General features: G+C 38.4%; 1 protein-coding gene across 1 annotated transcript in view; it reads right to left on the bottom strand.

Annotated features, from left to right (window-relative positions):
* Window positions 1-3,221: 3,221 nt before the first annotated feature.
* Window positions 3,222-13,889, bottom strand: part of LOC129741447 (WD repeat-containing protein 75-like) — a 28,962-nt gene continuing 18,294 nt past the window's right edge. The window contains exon 6 of the mRNA XM_055733180.1: window positions 3,222-3,572. Coding sequence (XP_055589155.1) covers window positions 3,288-3,572 — 285 coding nt within the window. The 3' untranslated portion in view covers window positions 3,222-3,287. The remainder of the gene's footprint in view (window positions 3,573-13,889) is intronic.

Below are 13,889 nucleotides of genomic sequence, written 5' to 3'. Positions count from 1 at the left end.
AGTTGCTTATACGACATCATCTCCATCCCGGCAGGTGTTCCGCAAGGTAGTTTGCTGGGCCCACTACTCTACATCATCTACCCCTCTGACATTCTTCCCCTTGGGGACGGCTGCATGTTTTACCTTTATGCGGATGACACCGCAATTGCCGTTAAGGTAAGAAAGCCCCGTGAAATCACAAACAAACTGCAACGATCCCTAAACACCTTTGCAAACTATGCCAAAACATGGAAAATCAAAATCAAGCCTCAAAGACTCAAGCAATCATGTTTCTCCACAAACAATTCCCAAAACTTAAACCTCCATCCAACTGTACGGTAATCATGGACGGCACAAGGGTCCAATGGTCCACTGAGGTTGTTTACTTAGGACTAATGTTTGACGAAAAACTGCTTTTTAGATCACATATCGAAAGAACGTTAAGCAAATCAGCTTCAGAAACTTCGGTTGCAGTAGGTTCCGATATCAAAACAGCATCAGACTGGCTCCCGCCAAATGTCGAAGATAATTAACCTTTTTGGTGTGATCCAACAGCTTTTACGATTTTAGACTTTTGTATTGTATAATTTTCATACAGAGCTATTGTACATAAATCATATGAAGTGTTTAGTAGGGAACTCCACGCTTTATTCCTCCTCTTGTATGCGGTATTAACCACATGGTTGACCTGGCCGTAGAAATCTCTGCAATGCATTTTTAAATGAAACAGAGATTACTCTGAACAGAAAATTGAAGGACGTAAGTCTTCCATTTTCCAGGATGCTTATATGTTTTGGCTATGTTGGTAAAAGAAGAAGAAGACGAAGGAAAAAGTGTCTAAAAATTGAGCACTAAATCAGATGATCCCACATGTATCACCAATTACCGTCCAATTTCAACGGTTAGTGTTTTTAGTAAAGTATTTGAACAACTTCTAATAAACAGACTAAACTAATTCAAAAATGAAAATAATATTTTATACAACTTGCAATACGGCTTCCAAGCCGACTGCAGTACACTGATAGCTATGTGTGAAGTGATTGATTCGGCCTTTGATACTTAAGATCACGAAATCCTTCTCAAAAAACTTGATCGGTATGGTATAAGAGGTGTTACTAATACCATCATTAAAAGCTACCTTACAGGTCGGAAACAATCCATTTCTATCGACCTAACAGAAAGCTCCTTGGAACCCCTTGATATGGGTGTACCACAAGGCAGTAATATTGGGCCATTATTATTCTTATTATTCATAAACGATTTAAGCAATCTGCCATTAAACGGCATTCCCAGACTGTTTGCGGATGACACTGTTTTGTTTTATCCTGAAAAACGCCCAAACATTAAAGTTAAACGAATGGAAAAAGATTTAGAGAATCTTCACACATATATCAATAATAATTTTCTAACTTTAAACTTATCGAAAACTACATGATCTTTCGTTCGACTAGATAAGTTATCACTAGCAGTAGTCACATTTTTTTTCGCAAATCCTACAATTGAAAAGTTGATAATTCTAAATACTTTGGTTGGCACTGGACGAAGCTCTTTCCTGAAGTCGTCATATAAACAATTTAATCAAAAAAACATCGTCATTGAGTGACATTCTTTGGAGAGTTTGGAACTTTGACCGCGTCATGTTCTTTTGAAATTTTACTTTGCATTTATTCACTTTCAGTTTAACTACCTTACCGCAGTGTGGGGGAGGGCATCTTTGTCTCTTCTTATCCGGTTGCAGAAATTGCAGAATCGTTGTATGAAAACTATCTTTGAAGTACTTTCCTCTATCTTAAAATCTCCCTTACTTTATTCAAATGCATCTTATAATGTTTTGTCCTTACCTATGTTGTGCAGCTTGCAAATATTAATGTACTTGTTCGATAATTTTAACTCCACAAATAATAACCATAATTTATTGTTTAGCTCAGGTACTCGCACTCTAATTACTCGTCAGTCATTCCATTTACTTCCAAATTCGCTGTTCAACATCTTTCGGTCAACGTAGAATCTCATACATTGGATCATTATCCTACAACAGTCTTTCAGAAGTCTTAAAGAGTACTAACAACCGTAGCTCTTTCAAATCCCAAATCATTCGTCACCTCAAAGAAAAACTTCAGTTTTAAATCAAATCACCTTGCCAGTTTTTTTTTTGCGTATTAAAGGGTGATACGGTCAAAATTTGGTCAAGGGAAAAGGCGTGTAAATCGGTCAAATCGTTTATTTAAAAAATCAAATTAAATTTCTTTTTCAAGTTTAATTAGTATAAAATTCAGGAAAAATATTCATTTAGGCTTCCGCTTTTCCAAATCCGAATTGCCGGGCCTTACGCTTAACACCTGCCATCAGATTTTGTACAGCCATCTTGTCCACCTTCTGCCCCGCAGAAAGCCAGTTTGCCTTGCACTGCTGCTCGTCCTTAGCAGTTTTTTTAGTCTTCTTTAGGTTCCGCTTCACAATAGCCCAGTATTTCTCAATTGGTCGGAGCTCTGGCGTGTTGGGAAGATTCTTGTCCTTGGGAACCACCTGCACGTTGTTGGCGGCGTACCACTCCATGGCCTTTTTACCGTAATGGCAAGATGCCAAATCCGGCCCAAACAGTACGGAACAACCGTGTTTCTTCAGGAAAGGCAGCAGACGTTTATTCAAACACTCTTTCACGTAAATTTCTTGGTTGACAGTCCCGGAAGCTATGAAAGCCACAGGTACAAACCAGATATTTTTTCGCAAACTTTGACAGTTTCATTTGCTTGAAAATATCTGCTACCTTTCCCCTTCCTTTTGCCGTATAAAACTCCTGTCCCGGAAGCTCCAATTTCCAATGCTATTATTACATATGTGCAACTTGTAATTTCAATTAGATCCTTCATTAGTTGATGTTAAGAATTTTGGATACAGACATACATTTACTTAAACAAAAAAGAGGCTGCAAGTCAAACGGGATTTGACATATTAAAGACCGCAAAAAAATTCAAACCAGAAAATATCATATTTCAACCAACATTTTCTCGGTAAGTTTGAAGTTTACAATTTTATCTTTTTGAGTTGTTCGAAGTGTGTCCATGGTCCAAAATTCTGTAGAAATTGCACCTTCCGGTGCACGACTTAAACATTGTAATTTGCGTAACTTTCGAATTGTAAAAAACTTTGAATAATCGCTAGTATAGTATCTAACAATAAAAAATTTGGATCAGTTCTTTCATTTCTATTTCGAGAAGCACTAATAGAAATACTTTGAGGTAATTTATTATCTTTCAACAGTAAAAAAAGGGAAAAATAAAGGCATTTACTTACATTAATGTAGGTGCTCAAAACTCGATATCCACGGGCTGGTCCATAATCTTCATCAACTGATTTTCGAGATTGATCTGTTGTGTAAGACAGACACCATTCATCTCGTCGTCGGAATCGTTTTCCTTATCGGTTTTCGGTTTAGGAGAATCGGGATTGGTGGTGGCGTTGTTCGTCGATTCGTCAGATTCCAACGGTTGGCGCTGCTGATGACGTCTATCCTGGACCAGCAGCAACGATTGCAGAAAGTCCTTGCAGAGCAGGCTAATCGGTGCCATCGTGTGGGCGGAGGAGGAAACGATCTGGAAATAATCGGAACAGAGGAAAAATTTATTTAGTTTCATTCATGTGTTACTGACATGTTACAGATGCGAGTATTGAAAATGGAAATGTCAATCAATAGCTAAAAACGAATTTCTTCAAAAATGCACAAGAAGTTGTTGGTTATTTAACATTTCTTGGAATATGAAATGGCCAATCTTTTTTATAGATTTCAACATCCAAAACGCACGTCCTACTCATTATTGTCAGAGCAAGGTGATGAATTGTCAGCACGTGAGTAGAATAGGGCTAAATTTAGTTCATCCACTTTTGGTCCAGCCAAAGTCAGAACGACGACGATATGATAGGGCACTCGAACTTGACTTGCCGTTATATAAGATTCCAAACAGCTAGTTGAAGGGCCAAGGTAATGAGCTCCAATTGAATTAACTACTGATGCTAGCTTCGTACTCCTGAGAGTCGAATCGAGTCAAGATGCTGGTGCAAGTTATTTGCATATGGCGTAATAGTCGTTATTTTTCAATAAGTGAACATATCAATGCGCACTCGTAAATGGGTGAGTTGTTGACACTTTACATATTTACGACAGCAAATATTACACAATGATAACAATCACGACTCCAGTAATCTAATAGAATTTAGAAAAATTGCGGATTATGGAACAGTTTAGGAGTGAGTTGTAAAGAATTAGGCAGAGCATTTCGTACCGTTGAGCCGTCAACACGTACGCCGGAGCATCGTATCGTTGCTGTGTACCTGCAGGAACATTTTACATTATTTATTTTTTCCTTACCTGTATTTCAATCAGCACTTTTCAGTGCTAAAATTATTTTCATTTTCTTTTATTCATATTTTCTCTTTTCTTTCCAGCATGGGGAAGTCTTCGGCCGGCTCAAGGACTGGAAGAAAACGGATTGCTGAACCTAATCCAGGGCCATCTGCCAAAAAAGTTGAAATTTCCAATTCATTCGATGTCCTTCATAACATTGGTGATGAGGAAATATTCATATTTAATTCTGATAAGAGTACTAAGAAACCTTCTTCTTCTTTTTATACTCTTAAAAACGAAAAGATTCCACCAATCACGGTCACGATTCCTGACTTCAATGCCTTTCGAAAAGAAATCGTCACTTCCGTCAAGGATGTGAAGATTTCTTTTCAGATCGGTCGAAGGGGAACTGCTCGTATATTGGCGGAATCTTTTAATGATTTTCAAAAAATTTTAAATTATTTGAATAATAAAAAACACCAATTTTTTACGTACGACACTAGAGGTGATCGTCCTTTTAAAGTTGTACTTCGTGGTCTCACCGGCGATCAGACACCGGATGAGATCACAAATGAATTAAATTCTTTGTTAGGTTTTTCTCCAATTCAAGTTATTCAAATGAGGAAAAGAACCAACACGAATAATACCAGTAGTGTTGGTTTTGCTCCTGAACTTTATTTGATCCATTTTAAAAAGGATCAGGTCAATAATTTGAAAATTTTGGAAAAGGCTCGTCTTATGTTTCATTGTCGAGTAAAATTTGAACCTTTTCGTAAATCCCATACCAATTTTTTACAAAATATTACGCAATGTCGTCGTTGTCAAGCTTTTTGTCATGGCACTAAAAATTGTAGAATGAATGCCAGATGCATGTTTTGCGGCTCATTCGATCATGAAAAATCTAAATGCCTTTTTGGTGGTGATAAGCCAAAAACAGAATTTTTTAAGTGTGCGAATTGCGCAGGTAATCATTCCTCGAATTCTCTAGATTGTCCCGTTAGGGCAAAAATTGTTGCTTCTAGGAAAAACCCCAAAGTTTCCAGAAAAGTTTCTTCTCCTCCTTCCTCTTTTTCGTCTACACACGTCAGACCGGCAAACAACCTGCCTGTTCGCAGTCAGCCTCGGCCTACATTTGAATCACGGCTGGGTAATACCCGAAGTGATTTTAATGTTACCTGGGCTGATTCTGCGCCACAGACTCGTTGTTTATCGTTCTCAGAGGTGGTTGAAAATGGGTTGCCTTCTCCAGGCATAAATAATAAAAATGGGAAAAAACCAAGTCTCAACGTTCATGCGAAGGCTTGGGAAAATCCCCGAAATTCAAATACTTTTTCTTCTCCTTCCTCTTCTGATTCTAACAATTTTGTTGATTTGGGTGAGATTACTGAGGAAAAATTAAAATTTTTGCATCAAAATTTAATGGAAATGATGCAACTTATGTTGAAAGCAAATTCAATGTTTGAAGCTTTCCAAACTTCTTTTAATTATGCTAACAAAATTATTATGACTTTACGATTCCCTCATGGATCCAAATAGATGTTTAAATATTATGAATTGGAACGCTAGATCTTTGCTGGCTAACCAAGACGAGTTCTTTTTATTTTTGAAAACTCAAAACATACATATTGCTGCCATCACCGAAACTTTTTTAAAGCCAGACAATAACTTGAAAAGCAATGCTTTCTTTAAAATTTTACGAAATGATCGACTTGATCGACAAGGTGGGGGTGTAGCTATTGTCATCAATAGTCGTCTCAAATTTAGACTTCTTCCTTCTTTCAATACAAAAGTCTTAGAAACAATTGGAATTGAATTAGAAACTTCTATCGGGAAAATTATAATTGTTGCCGCATATTTGCCTTTTCAATGTAGCGGTGAACAGAAAAATTTTTTGAAGGGAGATTTACAAAAACTCACCAGAAATAAATCTAAATTTTTTATTATTGGTGACTTTAATGCAAAACACCGATCTTGGAATAATATTTCATCAAATTCAAATGGGAATATTTTGTTTAATGACTGCTCTGCAGGTTATTATACTGTTGAATATCCTAATGGGCATACTTGTTTTTCTTCAATTAGAAATCCCTCCACAATTGATTTGGTTCTAACGGATTTAGGCGAGCATTGTAGTCAATTAGTTACTCATGCGGACCTCGATTCAGACCACCTTCCAGTAACTTTTTCTTTATCCCAAAGTCCCATTGAAAACCCTTTAAAATCAACTTTTAATTTTCAAAAGGCTAACTGGGAGCGATATATGAATTTTATTGAACGTAATTTAGATGTAAACGTTCCATTGAATTCAATAGAAGATATTGATTTGGCTGTAGAAAATTTGACAACTTCAATAGTCAATGCTAGAGCCGCTTCAATACCTAAAGTTAAACATAAATTTAATCAACCTTTAATTGATGATGATCTTCAGTTTTTGATACGACTGAAAAACATTCGTCGACGCCAATATCAACGTACTAGGGATCCTTATTTGAAATTAATTTATTGCGACCTTCAAAAAGAGATCAAACGTCGTTTAAATTTCATTCGTAATGAAAATTTTGCTAAAGCAGTAGAGGACATAAAACCCTACTCAAAGCCATTTTGGAAATTAACTAAAATTCTAAAAAAGCCCCAGAAGCCAATTCCTACTTTGAAAGATGGGGATAAACTTCTTTTAACTAATTCAGAAAAAGCTCAAAAATTAGCCCAACAATTTGAGTCTGCTCATGATTTTAATTTAAACGTTGTAAGTCCAATTGATGCTCAAATTTCCCTAGAATTTGATGATATTCTTTCTAAGCAAATTGTGTTTGAAAGTTCTTGTGAGACAAATATTGATGAACTTAAATTGATTTTCAAAAAATTTAAAAATATGAAAGCCCCGGGGGAAGATGGGATTTTCTATATTCTTATTAAAAAGTTGCCTGAAAGCACTTTAAATTTTTTAGTTAAAATCTTCAATAAATGTTTTCACTTGGCTTATTTTCCCAATAAATGGAAAAATGCCAAAGTAACTCCAATTTTGAAACCTGGAAAAAGTGCTTCAGAGCCTTCAAGTTATCGACCAATTAGTTTGCTTCCATCTTTAAGTAAACTATTTGAGAGAGTTATTTTGAATAGAATGATGATTCACATTAATCAGAATTCTATTTTCCCTGATGAACAATTTGGTTTTCGTCATGGACATTCTACTACACATCAACTTTTGAGTGTAACTAATATGATTAACGCTAGCAAATCTGAGGGTTATTCAACTGGTGTTGCTCTTCTTGATATTGAAAAAGCTTTTGACAGTGTTTGGCACAAAGGTTTAGTAGCTAAATTAGCTCGATTTGATTTTCCTGTATATCTCACCAAAATTATTCAAAATTATTTGACTAGCCGAACTTTGCAAGTAAGCTATCAAAATTCATGCTCTGAAAGGATACCCATTAGAGCTGGTGTCCCTCAGGGTAGTATACTTGGGCCTATTTTATACAATATTTTTACTTCTGATCTTCCTGATGTCCCAGAAGGAAAAGGTAGAAGATTATTTGCTGACGATACTTTGCTTTCAGCCAAAGGTCGAAATTTACGGGTGGTACGCAGTAGATTGCAACAAAATTTAAATTCCTTTTTGAATTACTTGAAAATGTGGAAAATTTCTCCTAACGCTTCCAAAACTCAACTTATTTTATTTCCCCATAAGCGAAGAGCAAATTTTTTAAAACCTAATGAAAATCATTCCATAACTTTTAATGGGGTTTCTTTAGAATGGTCTGATCACGTGAAGTACTTGGGACTCACACTTGATCGGAATCTTTCTTTTAAGAATCACATTGAAGATATTCAATCTAAATGTAATAAATACACTAAATCTCTTTATTCTCTCATCAACAGGAAATCCCGGTTGTGTCTGCGAAATAAGATGCTCATCTACAAACAAGTTTTCCGACCAGCGATAATGTATGCAGTTCCGATTTGGTCTAGCTGCTGCGCGACGAGGAAGAAAGCCATCCAGAGGATTCAGAACAAAGTTCTGAAAATGATTTTGCGGCTTCCACCTTGGCACAGCACCGAAGATCTTCATCGGATTGCGGGCATTGAATCGATCGGAGAGATGGCCAACAAAATTATCTCCAACTTCAGAGGCAAATCGATGCAGTCTTCCATCGCAGAGATTCGTTCTCTTTATGTTTAGTTTAATTTTAGGATAGTGTTTAGTTTTAAGTATAAAATATTTTTGCTATTACAGGATGTTCTCCTACATTAAAAACTTGATTGCGCTCAGCAAATTTAAATCTTATAAATAAATTTTTATAATCTAGTTAACTATAGGGCTATGAACAGTTCATTATTGAGCTGAACACCTAGTTTAATGCAATAATGTAATATAAGTGTAATGATGATTTGATACAAATAAAGACATATTTAAAAAAAAAAAAAAAAAAAAAAAAGGCAGAGCATTTACAAAAAATGTATTTATTCAGTAATGAATAGAGTGAAAGTGAAAATTTAACTGAGACTAAAGTCAATGATTACTGCGATAACTCTTTGTCAGTAACTTAGCACGTAGCTGATGGTTGCTATACTTAACATCCCCGCTCAACCAGATAAGCTCAGCTTGGATCACAGCTTCTCGAAAGGTCCTTTCGACAGTCCTTTGGTGAATATATCCGCAATTTGATCCGTTGTAGGTACGTAGATGATTTTGAAGAATCCATCTTGAAGCTTCTCACGAATGAAGTGAAAACGGATTTCAACATGGTTCATTCGCTTGTGTTCCTTCGGTTCCTCCGATATTCGAATGCAAGATTGGTTATCTTCGAACATCGGAACGGGCTTGATGATCTTGATATTTAGTTCCCGCAACAAGTTCCGTAACCAAATACCTTCGCAGATTGCATAGCTCAGCGAAATGTATTCGGCCTCTGTTGACAATAATGCCACACAATTCTGTTTTCGGGTCATCCAGGAAACGGTACTGCCAAAAACTTTAAACACGTTCCCAGATTTCGATTTTCTGTCTTCCAGGTTTCCCCAGTCAGCATCACCATATCCTCGCAAAGGTTCGCCATCGTCCGACCGTTGGTACTCCAATCCATAGTTCACCGTTTGCTTTAGGTACAGCAAAACCCGTTTGAGATTACTCCAGTGTACATTGGTAGGAGCCGATTAGAATCTGCTGAAGTAATTAACAGCTGCGCTGATGTCTGGTCTTGAAGCCAAAGCCAAATAGGTCAAACAACCGATCAGTTCTCGAAACGGCTGCTTGGTCAATTCCTCAACACTTCGGGTCTTCAATTTCAGGTTTGGTTCCAGTGGAGTTGCGCATGGTTTGCGATCTGCCATTTTGAATCTGCTTAGTAGGTTCACGACGTATTTCGGTTGACTAATCTTCATTCGACCGCGCTTCTGATCGTAATCCACCTTCAGCCCAAGAAAATGCTTTATCGGACCCATGTCCCCCATTTCGAAACGCGTAGACAGTTTGGATTTGATGTCCACGACTTCCTCTCGACTGTTTGAGACCAACGAAATGTCATCCACGTACAGCAGCAAATAGACATCATTGTTTTTGTCTTTCTTCGTGTAGAGACAGGTGTCGATCTTCGAACGTTGGGATCCTATTTGTAGCGCAAATTTGTTGAACTCTTCGTTCCAACTCCTCGGTGCTTGTTTGAGCCCATACAAGGACTTCCTCAACCGACAGACGAGATGCGGTCCTCCCCGTTCAAATCCAACAGGCTGACGCATGAAAATTTCGTCCTTCAGGATGTCGTTGAGGAACGCCGTCTTGACATCCATTTGGTGCACATGATGCCCCATTTGATTTGCAACTGCCAACAGCACTCTGAGGGTTGCAATTTTCGCCACAGGAGCATATGTCTCGTCGTAGTCGAAGCCTTTCCTCTGCGAAAAACCTTTGGCCACCAGCCTCGCCTTGTATCGGTCAACATTACCAGCCTCGTCACGCTTGATTCGGAAAACCCACTTGCAAGCTCCCATGTTTCGTTTTTGCTCGAGGATTCCATCTCACTATCGATCGCCTTCTTCCAATCGTCCCAATCGTCACGCTTCTTCAATTCAGCGATCGTCGTCGGAATGTTTTCCACATACGCTTCTGCATTAAGCGCATACGCCAGAATCGAATCATCACTCGCCATCGGGGAACCTGACAAATAAGTACCAGCAGTATTGGCTCCAAAATTGCGGTGGGAGCGCGAAGTCTGGATCGCTGTCTTCGTCATCGGTCGTGCAATCGGCATCAGTCGCCATTTCCGGTTGCGTAGCATCAGCACACTGTTCCGATTCGTCCACACCAGGCTGGCTCGACACCTCAAGGATTTCCGGTTCATGTGTTTTTCTTCACGCCTTGGAAAAACATCATCTGGGCTTGATTCTGGTCCATCACTAGGCTTGACGTCATCTTCAGTAGCAGCTTCAACATAACGGTAAGATTTTTGAACCACACTGGACCATTTCAGATTTTCGTCGAAAATCACATCTCTCGAGATGAACGTTTCCTTGGATCACAAATTCGATAGCCATTGGGAGCGAATCCAACCATTACGTTTTTCTCCGTCTTACTGTCCAACTTTGTCGTTTTGCTTCGGCACCCAAGTGTACGCCACCAAACCAAAAACACGCAATTTGTCGACCTCAGGTTTCCGATCATACCAAATTTCATACGGTGTTTTCTTGCAGTTCACAAAAGACGTAGGACTTTGGTTCAGGATGTAGGCAGCCGAACTCACCGCCTCATCCCACATTTCCTTCGTCAAGACAGCTTCCTGGCTTCCTGCAACATCGATCTCGCTCTCTCCAACAACGTGCGGTTCATCCGCTCAGCTGCTCCATTCTGTTGCGGACTGTACGGTGCGGTTGGCTCCAGTTGAATCCCTTCGGTGCGGCAAAAATTCTTGAAGGAAGCGGACATATACTCCCCACCGTTGTCGCATCGAAGACGGGCAATTTTCGCCCCGAAATAAACTGTTGCTTCTGCCTTGTAGTCCTTGAACTTTTCCAGCACTTCATTCTTCGTCGCTATTGGATACACCACCGTAAAATGGCTAAAATCTTCGATGAATGTGACAAAATAACGTTTGCCATCCCACGTTTTCGGATTGAACGGCCCACAAACGTCGGAGTGTATCAATTCTAGTAGGGGAACGCACCAGGCCATTTAGGGATTTCGGATTTCGTTTCAACCAACCACTCCTCGTCCTCTATGGCATCCGTCAAACAATGCAGCAGCCCTCTATCCTCCATCAGCACCTCGACACGAAATTTGCAGTTGCTGAAGTTCGTGCCGTCAAGCAGCCACAACTTTTCCTCGCCCATCTTGCTGACCACGTTTCACTTCCGAAACAAAAAAAAACTACAAACTACTTCCTTTTACTCTGGGCCCATAACCTACATCTCGACGCTACACTTCGACGGCAACAAGCTAAATTCCGATCCAAACGATCATGTGACCACATCACAACGCTACGAATAATACTGGAACAAAACAACGAATTTCTGGACTTTCCTCTGTTGATGTTCGTTGATTTCGAAAAGGCAAGGCAGTCACAGTAGGCAGAAAGTGCATCGTCGATTGTCGATTTTTCAAATGCTGAAGGCCAGTTTGTTTCCGTCAACAGTTCTGCCACACGATCGATATCACAGTGCCCGAAGTCTAATGCCGTATTCGTTTTCTCCACAAGCGCGGGGCAAAACTTTTTCTGAATAAACAAACAGAATCGTTACCCGGTGCGATGCAAATATAGGGCTACCTTACAATTTTTCATATAACTCGAAGACTATTTAAGATATTGGAACCAAATTTGGCATGGGGAGGTATTTTGATACGAAAAATATTTCAATGATTATTTGAGACCCCTCCCTCTTTCCAGTAGAAAGGGGGAGGGGGCCTCTTTCATATTTTTATACATAACTCAAAAACTAATAAAGCAAATGGAACCAAATTTGGCATGGGAGGGTATTTGGATACAAAAAAAAAAATTTCTATGATTATCTAGGACCCCTCCTTCTTTCCAGTAGGGAGATATAAAGGAGGGAGGGGGCCTCTTTAATAATTTCTTCATAACTCAATAACTAATTAAGCTAATGGAACCAAATTTGGCATGGGCGGGTATTTGGGAACGTGACATATTCTTATGATTGTTTGAGACGCCTTCCTTTTTTCTAGCAGGGAGAAAGGAAAGAGGGAGGGAAGTTTCATACAGTTATTACTGCATATCTCAAGAACTAAAACAGCAAATGGAACCAAATTTGACATGGAACGATATTTGGGTATTAGAAATGCTTCTATGAATATTTGGTATCCCTACTCCTTCAAAGAGGTGGATGAAAAGGGGGGGGTAGAGGTCTCCCTTACAATTTTCAGTATAACTGGAGAGTTGATCGATCAAATTGAACCATATTTGGCATGTGAAAGTATTTGGATACGAGAAATGTTTCTATTGTAAATTGGGGCCCCATCTTTTTTAGCGGAAAGATATAAAGGGGGAAAGGGGGGCTTCCATACAATTTTTTTTGCATAGCTCGAGAATTAATCGAGCAAAAACCAAATTTGGCATCAAAAAGTATTTGAGTACGAAAAATACTTTTTCTATGTGAAACAATTCCTTTCTTGCAGTAGGATGATAGAATTAGGAATAAGGTACACCGGGGTAAGTGTGGACGGGTTTTCGTATAGTTCAACTTTAAAAAATCATAAAAAAATCAGCCGTGGAGCAATTTTGATAAATTGACGTTCAATGTGATGCAGAACATGTTTTTTACAAAAGCTGAAGAGATGAGCTCGGTAGAAGCAAAGCGGAAAAAGTTATCACGCAAATCGTTATGGACGGCTGGTGTCTTCACTTACCCCGCTTTATGGGGTAAGTGTGGACGGTACATTTTCCCTTTGATTTCTCAGGAAATTTTCAAAAAATTTTTGTTTCTTGGTTGAATACGTTACTTTTTTGCTCGAACCGTCCAAAATTTTGAAAAAAGTTCATGATACTATAATTTTAGTGTGTAATTTATGTTACAACACACGAGATCCGATTTCATCAAAAACACAGAACAAATAAGTACTTTACTCAAATTTTCATGATCCGAATGCTTAATATAGCTAAATAATACAACTCATAAAGGATGAAGGACAGAAAATTGAAAAAATGTGTAAACATCAAGTCTTTTTAAAGCCGTCCACACTTACCCCAGGTAGGGGTTGGAGACAAAATTTTAGTTTTTTGTAAATAAACTCTTTTTTCTTAATTTTTAACCGCCGTTTCTTTTCCTAACTGGTTGTTTGGAATGTAAGGATTGTTTCAATGTAGAGTTTTTCATCGAGAGCCAGCTAGTTTAGGAGAAATTTGCAATTGAAAAAGATGCACATCAACTCGACATCGTAGTTGAAAATAGAAAATTCCGAAAAAGTCGCTGTAAACAACCGTTATTGTCTGAATCGTATCTTTTTCACAGTTATTGGATAGATTACAAGTAAATTGAACGTTCTGCATCAAAAGTTTGAAAAAATAGTGCACAGTATTGTTTTTATAGCTATCGTCCACACTTACCCCGCGTCCACACTTAC

Source organism: Uranotaenia lowii, chromosome 2 (genome assembly GCF_029784155.1).
Source record: "Uranotaenia lowii strain MFRU-FL chromosome 2, ASM2978415v1, whole genome shotgun sequence".
Taxonomy (NCBI): Eukaryota; Metazoa; Arthropoda; class Insecta; order Diptera; family Culicidae; genus Uranotaenia; species Uranotaenia lowii.
This window is presented reverse-complemented; position numbering and strand designations above follow the sequence as displayed.